At 41.2% G+C, this 16,646-nt stretch overlaps 1 protein-coding gene across 4 annotated transcripts in view; it reads right to left on the minus strand.

The window, feature by feature from the left end:
- evi5b (ecotropic viral integration site 5b) overlaps positions 1-16,646 on the minus strand; it is a 226,825-nt gene that overhangs the window by 186,725 nt on the left and 23,454 nt on the right. For all 4 annotated transcript variants that reach the window (XM_034180724.1, XM_034180723.1, XM_034180722.1 and 1 more), the window contains exon 2: positions 2,805-2,994. In XM_034180724.1, coding sequence (XP_034036615.1) covers positions 2,805-2,994 — 190 coding nt within the window. The remainder of the gene's footprint in view (positions 1-2,804; positions 2,995-16,646) is intronic.

Genomic DNA, 16,646 nt, shown 5'->3' on the forward strand with positions numbered 1-16,646 from the left:
TTCCAGAAAAAAAAAAAAAAAAAAAAAAAAAACAGATGCCAGTTTACAAACAATATTTCTATTAATTAATTCTTAGATACACTTATTGTTTGTCTTTGTACTCAGAAAAGGATCAGCATTTCCTATTCACAACTCTGAGAAAGGATTCTGAATGGTACAGCTATTGGTGGTGAGATAAGGGATTTAACACCAGATGGAATGGCATCAAACACAATAGCATATTCTTTTGGAGGCACTGGTATATTGAACTTAGCTAGAAAATCACCTTAAGAGCAAAGATGACCACCTTTATTAAACAGCTGACGAAGTATTTGTGTGGTGAGAAGTTATGTTTATATACCAAGGACCAACTTAAAAGTAATTGTTTATGAAAGTTTGATAGGTTAACTGGAAGCTTACTTATGTTATAATTACATCTCAAAATAAAATTTAACCCTCCTATGGCTTCAAAAATATGTGTTGATATAAAGTTCCACAAAGAATTAGGATTTGCCATATACCTTTTGATCCATTTAATTTTGAAGGTGGAATGTAAAGTATGAAAATCTAAAACGTTAAAAGCAGCCAGCATTAAGCTTGTTGACCATTACATTTTTTCAAATAAGATGACATCTTTTTTTCCAAATAAAATCAAAAAGAATCTATCAATTTTAGTACATAAATCTTTAGACATGTCAAAAGTGGAGCTAGTATAGACAAGTCTAGAGAGACCCTCTGCTTTTGAAAGCAGGATTCACCCAGTTATGGTCAAATGTCTTTGAAGCCATAGATTAAATCTTTGTTGGACAGTAGAGATCACGTTTTCTGTCATTCTTGAAGATTGGTCTTTAACAATGATAACATATATTTAACTTTAGACTTAACAGGAATTCCAGAAATTTCAATATCACTGCATGACTTAACAGGAAGCAATTCACATTTAATAAGGGACGTCCCTGAAAAAGACGTTGCTTGGATGGCAGCATGTGTTGCTCCAAAACCTGGATGTACCTTTCAGCATTGATGGTGCCATCACAGATGTGTAAGTTGCACATGTCATGGGCACTAACACACCCCCATACCATCACAGATGCTGGCTTTTGAACTTTGCACTGGTAACAATCTGGATGGACTTTTTCCTCTTTTGTCCAGAGGACACGATGTCCATGATTTCCAAAAACAATTTGAAATGTGGACTCATCTGACCACAGCACACTTTTCCACTTTGCATCTGTCCATTTTAAATGAGCTCGGGCCCAGAGAAAGTGGTGGTGTTTCTGGATGTTGTTGATGTATGGCTTTCACTTTGCATGGTAGAGTTTTAACTTGCACTTGTAGCTGTAGCGACAAACCGTGTTAACTGACAACAGTTTTCTGAAGTGTTCCTGAGCCCATGCGGTACAATCCTTTACACAATGATGTCGGTTTTTAATGCAGTGCCGCCTGAGGAATCGAAGGTCATGGCCATACAATGTTGGTTTTCAGTCTTGCCGCTTACGTGTAGAAAGTTCTCCAGATTCTCTGAATTTTCTGATTATATTATGGACTGTAGATGATGGAATCTCTAAATTCCTTGCAACTGAACATTGAGAAAAATTGTTCTTAAACTGTTGGACATATTTTTCACACAGTTGTTCACAGAGTGGTGATCCTGGCCCCATCTTTGCTTGTGAACGGCTGAGCCTTTTGGGGATGCTCCTTTTACACCCAATCATGACACTCACCTGTTTCCAAACAGGTGTTCTTTGAGCATTCATCAACTTTCCCAGTCTTTTGTTGCCCCTGTCCCAGCTTTCTTGAAACGTGTTGCAGGCATTCATTTCAAAATGAGCAAATATTTGCACAAAAACAATTAAGTGTATCAGTCTGAACATTAAATATCTTGTCTTTGTGGTGTATTTAATTGAATATAGGTTGAAGAGGATTTGCAAATCATTGTATTCTGTTTTTATTTACATTTTACACAATGTCCTAACTTCATTAGAACTGGGGTTGTAGTAAAACCCATGTTACTTGGATACATATTAATAGAGGAATTTGGTTTATTTTCAAAGATAACCTGGAGGAAAGTCAGCAACAGCAGGCTTAGCATCCAGCAAGCTCAAACTTCATGATTTAAGTCTTGCCGGTGTGCTGACTCCTGCTATTTTGTAACATTGCACAAGAGCATCAGGAGTGATGAACTCGCATGCAAATCCTCTATAACAACAACAAATTGGCCTTGATGTTGCGATACTTTCAAGAAAGGGGAGTGGGGGGTTCCCTTGTTATTAAATTTAGTTTGTCCAAACAAACTTTCTCTAATATGATAGCTTAACAGTACCAAGTCATCTGCAAGACTGCAGGTTCGCACTTTATGGCACACCTTTACAAACAGAATCTGACAAAAAGCACAAACTAAAAGCCTACAATACAACACATACACTTAGATGTACTATAAAACATGAGGAACTCTTGAGAAATGTCCAATGTGTGTGTTCAATTTAGTGCTTTATGGTACACATGTCCTTGGCTGAATGCTCTTCTATGCTTTTACTCAAGTACCTGCAAATATTTCAGCAAACTGAAGGAGAGAAGGGAGTCATGAACAAGTACAGAAAGCAATATCTTTTGTAATTTTTAGCTGAGTTTATGGATTGATTTGGGGAGACAGTACAAGCTCCCTGGATGTAACTCCAGTTATATATATGTTATGAAATTTCTATTGAGGTGTTTTTCATGTATTGCTGTGCCATACATGTGACAAGACCCAGCATCTCAGAATGTCACCTGTGCATGTCCACATACCTGCAGACAGAAAAGCTCAGGTTTGCCTTTAGTCTAACCTTAAGATGTTTCTCCTTTTTCTTACGCACATCCTCCCACTCATTGACAATTCGACCCCAGCAAATCCATGTGTCTTCCTCCAGGTGAGAGAAGTTAGAGGAGGCGGAGGAACTGGACACGAGTGAAGATCCACTATTTCGTCTTGATCCATTCATGGATCGAAGTGACTTACTATCAGTCTCCAGCAGCCTGCAGAGGCAAGACAGAACAATGTACTGTTAATATATCAGGAACTGTACCAGGTGTTGGTAGTATAAAAATCTAGTACCAAGAACTACTGACTCACTGCTCATATCGGGCCTAATGATTGTCTTTCATCATCAACACAAGAAAGACAATGCCGTGCTGAAGACAAAAACTGAAAGCAATGATACAGTTACTGCAAGCAAGTAGATGACACCAAATTCTGTTGACTTGAACACTGGTCTGTTTTTTTTTGTAATCTGTGTTTTCCATCAGGTAATCTTGCACTCAAGCAGTGTATCAGTGTGTCACAGAGGGCAGCCTGATCAAGGGTCAGTGTGCAGAAGAAGGGAAAAAAAAGAAGCTGTGTACACCAGCTTGGGCAGCACAGAGGAACCTGTGGTCAATGCATAAAGGATCAGAAACTTGATCTCGGAAAAAAAAAACGTAGCAGGCTCTGCACTGGAGCTAGTGATGTCACTGAGCATACTCCCAGAAGTGCTAGGGTTACAGCCAAATTTGGGTTGAGAGAAAGGATATTAAATATACAGTTAAACACACCAGCTTACAAGACAGTTTCTTCTATTGTTTTTAGTGGAAATACTTCAGAAAAATTTGCATACATTTATGTTTTTTGATCACTGAAGCAATTCATTATTGTCCATGCCATTATACAATCAATGACATTAAACGACTTTTCTTTTTAATCACAAACACATACGTGAAAAGAAAGAGCTGCTGAAAACCAGTTGAGCTAACTGAAGAGAACTCTTAAAAAAGTTTTTAAATATGCTGCTCTTTTAAATGCTGCTTTTTAAATACTTGATAGGCAGTGGACTCAAGAGGACTTTTCATCAGGTTTTTCATCATCCAAGATGGTAGTAAGCACACGCCCACATTTATATCGCTCGGTGATATCGCTCTGCTAGTAGCACGCTAGCTACCTGGAGCTGCTGCGGCCGCCAAAATCACCTTCATCAGGGCCACGGAGTCGTCGAGGCCTGACCAAATCGGTTGTACCGCCCATTTGCTGCTGGATCTACTAGCTGTTGTTGTAGGTGCCATAGCCGGAGCCATAGAGTCCCACCAGCCACTCACTGCTGAAGCAGCTAGCTGTTGTTGTAGCTGACATAGCTGGAGTCATCAAAACCAGCTGGCCCTCTTATCGCTGGTGCTGCTAGTTGCCATTGTAGCCAGTATCACCGGAGTTGTCCAGGCCAGCTGGGCCACTTGCTGCTGGAGCCGCGAGCTGCTCCCTTTGGCTTCATGGAGACCTGCCAGCCTGCTTGTTTGCCCACTCTCTTGCCGAAACCTGCTTAACTGTAACTGCTGGCCCAACAGTTGCTGGTGTTTGCTGGTCACTGGTGTTGGGACGCTGTCAGCTGTGGATCACTGGGGATGGTCTGTAACACAGCTAACACAGCCATTAGCTGTGATTCAAACATCTTTGTGTTGTGTAATTAATTTTTTTCTCACCCTTCTTGCTCAGTTTATATTCTGCAACCAGTGACAGTAACAACAGCAACAGTAATGTCCTCGTGCTGTGTAATTTGATTAATTTTTTTCCTCCTCCTCTTCCCCATTGGCCTTGGCATCCTTTATTTAAATGTGAGGAGTCTGCTTCCTAAGATTGATTTAATATGAATCTGAGAACAAACAACAGAACCTGATATCCCCGTACTGTCTGAAACTTGGCTGAGAAAATCAGTCTCAAATTCCAATATTGCTATCAACAACTACAATGTTTTTCGTTGTGATCTTCCCAGCAAAGGCAGAGGTGTAGCCATTTATGTAAAGAACAGGTTTAACGTGACTCTCCTCTCCTCTGTTTCGGTTATCAAACAATTTGAACTTCTGGCATTGAAACCTGAATTCCAGCAAGAACAGTGCTTCACAGTCATGGGCTGTTACAGCTCCCCCTCAGCCTGCCAGTGAGGCTCTAAGCTTGATAAAAAATTGTATCTTATGGCTAAACCCTGGTGAGCTTGTGTTCATGGGGGATCTAAACAATGACTGGTTGTCTTCAGCCCCAGACAGCCTAAAATCAATGTGTGATTCACTGAATCTAAATCAGCTTATTGACAGGCCAACTCTGCCCAATATCAAACACCCTTCCAGATTGGCGTTCCTTGATTTAATAATAAACTCCCCCCATAAATATCCTGAAGTCTGGGTTTTCGGGAATGCTCCGAGTGATCATTGTGTGACAGCAGTAGTCAGGGACACCAAACTACCCAAAACCAAACCACGAATTGCACTTTAATTTTTCCGAGCATGCCATAAAATGGATGGCATCTTATTTATCAAACAGAAAATAAGCCACCATGGTTGATGCAATTAAATCCCTTTACTTAGATTGTGCACCAGGAGTCCCCCAATGATCTATCTTGGGACCCATTTTATTTTCATTATCCATTAATGACCTACCAAATGTTTGTAAGGGTGTAGACATACAACCTTATGCTGATGATGCGGTAACCTACACAAGTGCAAGATCACCTGAGGCAGCAGCTCAAATTGTTACGTCAGTCCTAAATTATATTCAAAACTGGCTTAACGGATCGGGTCTGCAATTAAACATACAGAAAACTGTTTGTATGTATTTTTCTAAAAAGGCTTCCAATAGTGAGCGCTCCAATGTACACACTGGAGATGATGAACTACAGTTAGTCAAAGAAGTCAAATATTTGTGAGTGTTGCTGGACTCAACACTTTCCTTCAAAAATCATGTTAAAATGATAACTAAAATAATCAAATATAATGTGTCTAACTTCCACTATATAAGAAGGTCAATGACAGATGAGGCTGATATGATGTTTTTGCACTGTAAGATTTTTTTTCTCATGTAGGTTACTGCATAACCAGCTGGTCTCTGACTGGCGTGACAATTCTAAAACCAAACGAAAGGCTTTACAAAATATACAAAATCTTACATGGGTTGGCTCCTCCACCTCTTACAAACTATATTAAATATAGAACAACTGGTCTGAGGGTCACCAGGGCTATAAGTAGAGGGGACTGTGAAGTGTCTGTGAGAAAAACAGCTTTTGCACAAAATGTCCTGTCCTACAAAGACAGTGTCCAATGGAATGCTTTGCCACCCTACAGTGAGGGAGGGTACAAGCTTTAAAGCTTTCCAAAGTCACATAAAGGAGTGGCTCAGGTCAAATCAAAAATGTAATCATTATGAACTCAGTTGCAGAAACTAAGAAGAACCCTAGGGAAATGTGCAATGCATTACAGTACTTTATAAGTTATTGTTTTTAAAATATACAAATGTATGAAATTGGACTTACAATTTAATTAATGTATTCCAATTGAATTGTAATTATAGTGATTTTGTAGCTTTTTAATTTTTTTTATATTTTATATCTGTGCGCCCTCCTTTGCATGAGTTTGTGTAAGAGACCCGTTCATGCTCTGACCAAGTTGGTGCCTGTGTCCTCTTGTTTCCTGTCTCTTGTCCAGTCTTGTCACTGTAGTAGTTAGTGACCCCCATGTAATGTAGTCTGTTGTTGTTCCTGTGACATTTTGTGTATTCTTATTGAAAACTGTTTATTAATTTTTATAGGGATCTGAATCTTACAACAAATCACGATTCAATTTGATTCCGATTGTTGGGGTGACGATTTGATTCAGAATCGATTTTTGATTCAAAGAGCTCTGAGAAATAGTTATATTACTTAAAAAATGTTTATGTTTAAGAAAATGCAGCATTACAAGGTTAATCAAGTGATTCTAAAGATGTAAATTTACTTATCTGCTTTGCTCGTTCAGAGTTGGCTGGCGGTTTAGTGAAGTGATGGAGTGTGCGCTGGTCAGTAGTCGTCAGAGACCGCTGCTCCACTTATTTTAGATCCGGGTGATGGCGTAGCATGTGGGCTTGTGGATTTGAAGTGTTTCGGAAGTAGTTGACTTTCATTTTGCAGACTGCATAAGTCATGTCAAGTAAAGCATATAATAAAATTCAAAATGCGCCCAAACATTTGCCTTCAGCAAAGACGGTGCTGGCTGAAGTAGCTCTTCGTCCGCCATGCTAAGCTGCAGCTCACAAATGTTTAAGACTTTATTGATCTCACAGTGGAGAAATTCACATTATGTCAGCTCTTTAAAAAAAAAAAACACACACACACACAAGATGAGTGTGAGTGGAGGAAAATGAAGCACACCAAACCCTCCCCTCGCGGGGACGCTGCAGTACAGAAGCCACTGCCCGACAAACAGTACATGCAGCGAGTAAGTAAGAAAATGTTTTAAAAAAATGCTTTTTAAAAATCGATTCTTGGACATTTTGGATAGATTCAGAATCTTAATAAATAAGAATCGCGATTCGGACGTGAATCGATTTTTTTCCGGCACCCCTAAATTTTTACATCACTTTGTCAGGGACTACAGATGGAAATTAGCCTATGGCTATAATCTGACATATTTACATATTCATATGTTCATTAATATGTGCTGTCCCTTTTAAATAAATGAAATAATAATAAAAGAAACTTCAAACATTTTTGCAAACAGGCTTTCTTAAGCCTGGGTCCCACCGAATAATGAAGGATGAAGAAGGAGCCACGCATGGGTGTGTCAGGGATTATTCGAAGAATGACCCACATTTTCATCTATCATGTATCCACTATGAAGGTGCCTCTAAGTGCCTCTGTACCCTACATGTGCCATGTAGCAGCCTCTAGTGAGCCACGACCGACCGGTCATTAGAGCCTCGAATGGCTCGCATCAGCCACACTAAGTCACGTAGCACCGTGATAATGCCATGTTGGCGCACGTTTAGGCATGGGTTTGGTCCAAATCTCCAGCCCTCCCACACCTGGTCCCTTTAAAGTGTGGGTTTTCAATTCACGGATTCACAGCAGCATTTAAAGATGCCACATTTTTTAAATGCAGTCCAAAAATAGACACTCCAGTACAGTCCAGTGGTTGTGCTCTGTGCGTCAGGCTGCTGTCCACCTGTAATGGACCAGACCAGCTAGAACCGAACCACAAACCTGGAGAGCCGCCTCTGTGCCCCTCACTGGCTCCGCGGCTCGCTGGCTTTATTTCTTCTGCGGCTTTAAATACACAAACTGTGATCCCACTATAAACTTGATGTTTGTCCGTTTATTTCTGCAAAATTGCTCTTTTGCGCGCATGCTGCTGTTGTCCTTTCATGGAGAGCCGCCTCTGTGCTGTTTCTAACTGGCTTCCTTTCCATCCGTGGCTTGGTGGCTTTATTTTTTCCCTGGCTTTAAACACAGTCATTTTTACACCGTGATCACTTTTAACTTTGTGTTCGTCCGTTTATTTCTGCAAAATCGCTCTTTTGCACGCGCCGTTACATGATCTGTCTAAAATCGAGTGGAATTGAATATCTCTCCAAGCTGATGTTGAGCTGGCCTGGTAGTTTTTCTATAATGAAATAGTGAAACCAATAAATAAAGATGCCCCACTACATAAATTCAGATTTAAGGGACAGGACAATCCTTGGTTTTCTTCCTGAACCTGGAAACATTTTAAAAGAAAGGGACCATGCCTGGTAAAGGGCACGGGAAACTAAAACAGAGGTTGACGGGATAACTTTTCGTCAGCTCCGTAACACATGCACCTTCCTAATTAAGAAGGCTAAATCCAACCCCCCCCCCCCCCCCCCCCAAATTGCGAGATCTCCTTCCGGTGTTATGCATTCTAGTGAGTTTCCCAATTTCCTGGTCAAACATTCCATACATTTGACCGATAAACGTGCCATGTCGGATCACTTTAATGAACATTTCATTAAAGCGGGACATTTGTTCAATTCCCTCAACACTGGCCCTAAAAAAAAATTGCTTAAAATAGCGAACCTGCTGGAGTAAGATGTCCTCCTATTGATTGTCCATTTCAGTTCAAACCTGTGTGCCTCTGAGGTCTGCAGTGCGTTGAAGATGCTGGAGTCCTTATGACTAGAATACATTTTTTTCTAAAATCGGCTGCAGACCTGATTGCCAAGCTTTTAACTGCCATGTTTAATTTGAACCCAAGCTTGAACAAACTCCTGAAAGTCTCTAAATCTGCCATTGTTGTACCACTGCTAAAAAGAGGTGAACCTTCGAATGTGAACAATTACAGACCTATTTCAAATTTATGTGTTTTGGCAAGATTATTGGAAAAGTTGGTCTGTGATCAACTGAAGGACTTCTTAGAATCAAATAACATTTTAAACCCTTTCCAGTCTGGTTTTAGGAAGTAACACAGTACCACAACTGCTACCCTAAAACTTTTAAATGACATATTTGAGGCATTGGATTCTAAAACATTTTGTGTCAGACTATTTCTTGATCTCTCAAAGGCATTTGATACCGTGGATCACAGTCTCTTTAGAAATTCTTTACAAACAGGTGTCTCTACACTTGCGGTCTCTTGGTTTGCAGACTATTTGGCTAGCAGGACTGCGTGTGTACAGATGGCTGGTGTCAACTCTGCCTTCCTCAAGGAAAGAAAAAGTGTTCCTCAAGGCTCAGCCTTGGGACCTATCTTGTTCACACTTTATACTACTGACCTGTGTATAAATTTATCCAACGTGTCATTAGCATACAGATTATACAGATGGTAATCTGTATGCTGATGACACTGCTATCTATTGCTGCTCAAACTCTGACACAGGTATGTGAATTCTTGCAGTCCGACTTTGATGTGGTCCAGAACCATCTAGAGAAATTCAAACTAGTCTTGAATGCAGAAAATTTAAAGTAATGTTTTTTCTAAATCACCTGTTTCCTTGGAGAACATACCATCAATCAAAACTGTCCAAGGTAATGTTCTTGAGCTAGTCAGCAGCTATAAGTATTTGGGATTGACTACTGACATGGAGCCCTCTTTTCATTTTAAACACTTGATCTCCAAAATAAAGGTGAAGCTAGGCTTCCTTCACAGAAACAAGTCATGCTTCTCCTTAAGTGCGTGGAAACTCCTGATAACTGCTACCTTCCTGCCCTTATTGCACGATGGCGATGTTGTGTATAGGTGTGCCTCAACCAGTTGTCTACAGTCCTAGACCCTGCTGTATCATTGTGTCTTGAGATTCATCACTTGTGGTAGCCACCTCACCCACCACTGTGAGTTGTATGCAAAGGGGGCATGCCCTCTTTGTCTGTTAGGCGATATACACATGGGATGATTCTGGTTACAAAACTCTTATTGGTCTGGTTCCGGACCATTTATCCAGTTTACTGCAGAGATCTGAAAGCTGTTATGCTCTGCGCTCGAATGACATGTTATGCTTTTGTGTACCTCATGTCCGCATTGAAGCAGGAAAGAATGCCTGCAGTTGTTCAGCTCCCTCTGATTGGAACATTCTCCAATCCAAACTGGAACTGTCCAGACTGACTTCCTTGAACACCTTCCGCTCTATTTTACGAGATTGCGATTGGGATTCTTTTGCTTAATGGCCATGATTCTAAATCTAAATCTGTTTGAGACTTTACACCGTGTGCAGTGTTATTATGGCCAAGATGGTTGTATTTTATTCATCACCAACGTTCTCATGTTGATGTTAACTTGTCCATTATGACGTGTGTGACTGCCTTTCTTGGCCAGTTCATCCTTGCAAAAGAGGCTTCAATCTCAGTGGGTTTCAACATGGTTAAATAAAGGTTATTGTTATTATTATTATATTTAGTGCTGCTAGAATGAACTGATACAGAAGGTGGCAGCAATGCAACAATAAGGATGCCGGCTGCCATTAAATGCCACAGAAAAAGAGAGGGTGTGTTTGGTTTATATCACAGGAATGCATTTTTAAGTTGAAATGCATTTCTGCATTCACAAAATGCTTCAAGAAACCACAAAAAATCCATAAATATACTTAATTTACTCACATTTGTTGTTCGTCTGGGTAAATCGTCAGACTCGGACCCACTGATTATGCAGCTAATCTGGTATCCTCAACGGAGCGTGCATTTGATTTATCAAAATCAGAATCACCTTTATTGTCATTGTAATTTGCATTGCAACAAGATTTGAGTGCAACTCCAAAAAGGCGCTTTCCGTGGTGCGAGTAATTTTTAGCCAAATAAAAGATAATAAAATTTAACAATAAATTGTTCAGAATATATGTACAACTAAATAAACACAAGATAAAGTAAATTAAAATAAAATATGGACCAAGTAAAATGTAAAACGAGAATTATATACAACTGTGGAATCATATTGCACGGGAATATTGCACATGGTTTATAGATATTGCACAAGAAACTTGAAAGGGGCGGATTAGAGCGATTTGTTTTTGTTCAGTGCAGTGATCGGTCTGGGGAGAAAGCTGTCACTGAGTCTGTTTGTCCTAGTTTTGATTGACCTATACCGTCAGCCGGAGGGTAGTAGGTCAAACAGGTGGTTACTGGGGTGGGATATGTCCTTGCAGATGCTGGCAGCTCTGCTGACGTAGCGAGAGCTGGCAATGTCTTCCAGGCTGGGCAGAGAGCAACCAGTGATCCCCTGAGCCGTTTTGATCACTCTCTGCAGCACTCTCCTGTCTGCTCTTGAGCACCCCCCGTACCACACTGTGATGCAGTACGTCAGGATGCACTCGATGGTGGCTCTGTAGAACAACACCAGCAGCTTCTCCTCCAGATTGTTTCCCCTGAGCACCCTCAGGAAGTGGAATAACTGCTGGGCTTTCTTCACCACCACTGTGGTGTTGGCAGTCCAGGAGAGGCTGTCAGAGAGCTGCACTCCCAGGAACCTGGTGGAGCTGAACCTTTCCACACAGTCCCCATGGATGTAGAGCAGGGCTGGGTCAGCCCTGTTCTTCCTGAAGTCCAGGATTATTTCTTTTATTTTTGTGGTGTTCAGCGGCAGGTTGTTAGCTGAACACCACGCTGTCAGTCGATTTACCTCGTCTCTGTAATCAGACTCATCCCCCCCCGAGATGAGCCCAATCACGGTGGTGTCATCCGCAAACTTTATGATGGTGTTTGTGGGATGGGTCGGGAGAGCAGTCGTGTGTGTAAAGGGTGAACAGGAGGGGGCTCAGTACACAGCCTTGAGGGGAGCCGGTGCTGAGTGTGATGGTGGAGGAAAGATGGGGGCCAAGTTTCATGGACTGTGGGCGGTTTGTGAGGAAGTCGTTGATCCACTGGCTGCTGGGGTGGGAATTCCCAGATGTGTCAGTTTCTGGACCAGGATCTCTGGGATGATGTGGTTGAAGGCAGAGCTGAAGTCCAGGAAGAGCATCCTCACATAGCTCCCCTGGTGCTCCAGGTGGCTCAGCGCGGTGTGGAGAGCTGTGGTGATCGCGTCCTCTGTGGAGCGGTTTGCCCTGTAGGTAAACTGGTGGGGGTCCAGAGTGGGAGGTAGACAGGCTCTGATGTGCTTATAGCACAGGAGCGCATTTCTGCATTCACAAAATGCCTCACAAAATCACAAAAGAAAAAAAATGCATAAAAGTACTTAATTTACTCATATGCTGTCAGTCTGGGTAAATCTTCGGACTCGTTCCCATTGTGCAGCTAATCTCGTTTCCTTAGTGCAGCGTGCGCGAGACATAAACAAGCGTGTTTTCGTTATGGCGAGTGGTCGGAGCTATCGCCGACTGCCGGCTAGTGCCAGCGTAATGTGAATTCAAGAATAACCGATAAGGGAATCGTTAAGCAAAAAAGCTGTTGATATCAGTGGATCAAATTAATTCTTACTGATTCTTAACAGGAACCAGTTTTCGATACCCATCCAGAATGGTGATAGTGCAGTTTATGTGGCAGGGAGGGAAATTCGTCAAGTTGAGACTGTGGCCTGTTTCCACATATGTGTCCATAACAATCATAGAGGGATACACTTTTTACACTTAATACCCATTACTACACTGGATGACATTAAAATTGAGGACGGCCCACTGGCTGTTCCTGCAATACAAAATATTTTGTGTTTGCTACCTACAACCTGCGTGGAATCTCCTAAACCTAATTTTAGGCATCTTATGTATGCTACTCTAGAACTACCCCAAAATCCCAACAGTCCAATTGTTAACCCCACTGAGGTCCTTAGTTTGGGTCTCATTAACATAAAGTCACTATACTCAAAATCATTGTTGATTAAAGATCTAATTATGGAACACCATTTAGATATGACTGGTTAATTTGAAACCTGGCTTAAATCTACTCCTGCCCTCCCCTTAAATGAGCCCTGCCCACCAGCATACACATTTAGTCACGTCCCTGAAAATACAGTGAGGAAAATAAGTATTTGAACACCCTGTGATTTGGCATGTTCTCCCACTTAAAAATCATGGAGGGGTCTGAAATTTTCATCTTAGGTGCAAGTCCACTGTGAGAGACATAATCCAAAAAAAAAAAAAAAAAAAAAAATCCGGAAATCACAATGTATGTTTTTTTTTATTTATTTGCATGTTACTGCTGCAAATAAGTATTTCAACACCTGCCAATCAGCAGAAATTCTGGCCCTCAAAGACCTGTTAGAAGCACCTATTTGAGGTTGTTAGCTGTATAAAGACACCTGTCCACGCCACACAATCATTAAGACTCCAACTACTAACATGGCTAAGACCAAAGAGCTGTCCAAAGACACCAGAGACAAAATTGTAGACCTCCACAAGGCTGGAAAGGGCTACTGCCAAGCAGCTTGGTGAAAAAAGATCAACTGTTGGAGCAATTATTACAAAATGGAAGAAGCTAAACATGACTGTCAATCTCCCTCGGACTGGGGCTCCATGCAAGATCCCACCTCGTGGTGTATCAATGGGGGGTGTTTTTCTGCACATGGGACAGGACGACTGCACTGTATTAAGGACAGGATGACCGGGGCCATGTATTGCGAGATTTTGGGGAACAACCTCCTTCCCTCAGTTAGAGTATTGAAGATGGGTCGTGGATGGGTCTTCCAACATGACAATGACTCGAAGCACACAGCCAGGATAACCAAGGAGTGGCACTGTAAGAAGCATATCAAGGTTCTGGAGTGGCCTAGCCAGTCTCCAGACCTAAACCCAATAGAAAATCTTTGGAGGGAGCTCAAACCCCATGTTTCTTAGCAACATCCCAGTAACCTGGCTGATCTAGAGAAGATTTGTATGGAGGAATGGGCCAAAATCCCTGCTGCAGTGTGTGCAAACCTGGTGAAAAACTACAGGAAACATTTGACAGCTGTAATTGCAAACAAATGCTACTGTACCAAATATTAAGGTGTTGAAATACTTATTTGCAGCAGTAACATACAAATAAATAAATAAATTAAAAGAAAAATCATACATTGTGATTTCTGGATTTTTTTTTTTTTTTTTGTTAGATTATTTTCCTCACTGTACAAAGCAAGGCGGGGGTGAGGATCTAATTTACAAATCTAGTTTACTAGCTGTTGGGGTTCTAAAATATAATTCCTTTTAACATCTGATTCTCCACTCTGCCCAGAATACTACGTATAGTCAAGATCAGAAGAATAAAAGTCAACCGTGCTACTTTGTCATGGGAGATCTGCCGTTTGGTATGTTTATGTATTTTGGGTCAAGGATGACGTCCACCAAAACAGAGCCTTGATAGGACAAATATTTTTGGAGAAACTACAGATATTAGCTAACAACACTGAACAATAGACATTGATAAATGCAGTCAAGACTCACACTCTATTCCAGCAGCGGGCAATAAATCTATATATTAAAAGCAAAGTGGTGTCCGTACGTGTACACGTACATGCATGACTTTATTTAGTAAGTTCAATGTAAGTACATAATATCATTGTAAATATGTTAAAAATACACAGATGACACAAGAAAGTGAAAACACTTATTTCCCTTGTAGTCTATTTAAAAAACACCCAACAAAATAGAAGTAATTATAAAATAACAATACTGATGATAATAATAATGATAAAAATAATAGCGTGTACGAGGTCTATTAGAAAAGTATCCGACCTTATTATTTTTTCAAAACCCATATGGATTTGAATCACGTGTGATTACATCAGACATGCTTGAACCCTCGTGGGCATGCGAGAGTTTTTTCACGCCTGTCGGTTACGTCATTCGCCTGTGGGCAGTCTTTGAGTGAGAAGTCGCCCACCCTCTCGTCGTTTTTTTCATTGTTTAGGAATGGCTCAGAGACTGCTGCTTTGTTTGATCAAAATTTTTTCAAAACTGTAAGGCACAGCTGAGTGGACACCATTCGATAAATTCAGCTGGTTTTCGGTAAAAATTTTAACGGCTGATGAGAGACTTTGGTCTGGTAGTGTCGCTTTAAGGATGGCCCACGGCGCCTGATGGCGATCTGTGCTTCGAGGCAGCAGCGTCTCGCCGTTTCAAGTTGAAAACTTCCACATTTCAGGCTCTGTTGATCCAGTAAGTCGTCAGAGAACAGAGAACTTTCAGAAGAAGTCGGCATGAGGCGTTTATTCGGACACTCCATTGTTAACGGACATTTTGTAATGAAGGAACGTGCGGGCAGAGTCGCATGTCGGGCCGGACCCGACTGCGGGGGGTCGCGACAGGAAAAACACCTCCATTGGAAACCTTAACGGGCAAGTTAGAACATGCCCAAGCTGTTAAACAATTTCTCAGTTACTCACTTGTTGAAAGCCATCAAAAGCCGCCTGAATTTTACAAATGGTTTTCAACACGGAGGTGTTTTTCCTGTCGCGGCGCACACAGATTTGCCGAGTTGTCACGGAAACGACTCGCGAATTTGCGCGCACATCTTTCATTAAAAAATGTCCTTAAACAGTGGAATGTCCGCATAAAGTCCTCATGCCGCCTCTTCTGAATCTTCTCTGTTCTCTCACGACGTCCTGGGTGAATTAAGCCTTAAATTAGGATGATTTCAGCTCGAAACAGGCCGACAACGGCGCCTGGAAGCGCTGCAGGACGTCCCGCTCCGTGGGAAGTCCTTACACCGACAGAAACACCCCATAATCTCTCATCAGCCGTTAAACTTTTCACCGAAAACCAGCTTAATTTCTCGAATAGTGTCCACTCGGATATTCCTTACAGGTCCAGAAAAATTTTGATAAAGCAACGCGCGCCGTCTCGAGCAGCGTGTGAAACAAAGGAATTCAGCTGACAGGGTGGGACCACATCTCACTCAAGGCCTGCCCACAGGGAAATGATGTCACCGACACGTATGAAAAAACTCACGCATGCGCACGAGGGTTCAAGCATGATTGGTGTAATCTCAATGTCATTCAAATCCATATAGTTTAAAAAAAAAATAAAAGGGTCGGTTTATTATCTAAGAGACCTCGTATGACAACAAGTATCTAAATTTATAAATACATTAAGGCAGTAAATTAACATTAAAAAAATGACATAATTAACAGGAAATAAAAGGGCTGAGTTCTTCTTCTAAAAACTGTTGCGTTCTAAGGTCCTAAAAATATTCTGGACTCACACGCCATTCCAACTCAGAAATTTTGCATAATTTATTACCACCTTTGAAAAATGTCAGCTACCTATTTTCTAAACACTACCCAATCTCGAGCCCGTGGATCCCCATAGCAAAGCACTAGTTATTATTATTAGTATTATCATCAATTTTTATTATTACTTCTATTTTGTCATTTGATTTTGAAATAGTAATGGAAATAAGTGTTTCCACTTTCTTGTGCCATCCATGTAGTTTAACGTATTTACAATTATATTATCCATCCATCCATTTTCTTGCACTTCATCCGAGGTTGGGTCGCGGGGGGCAGCA

This window comes from Thalassophryne amazonica, chromosome 10 (assembly GCF_902500255.1).
Source record: "Thalassophryne amazonica chromosome 10, fThaAma1.1, whole genome shotgun sequence".
NCBI lineage: Eukaryota > Metazoa > Chordata > Actinopteri > Batrachoidiformes > Batrachoididae > Thalassophryne > Thalassophryne amazonica.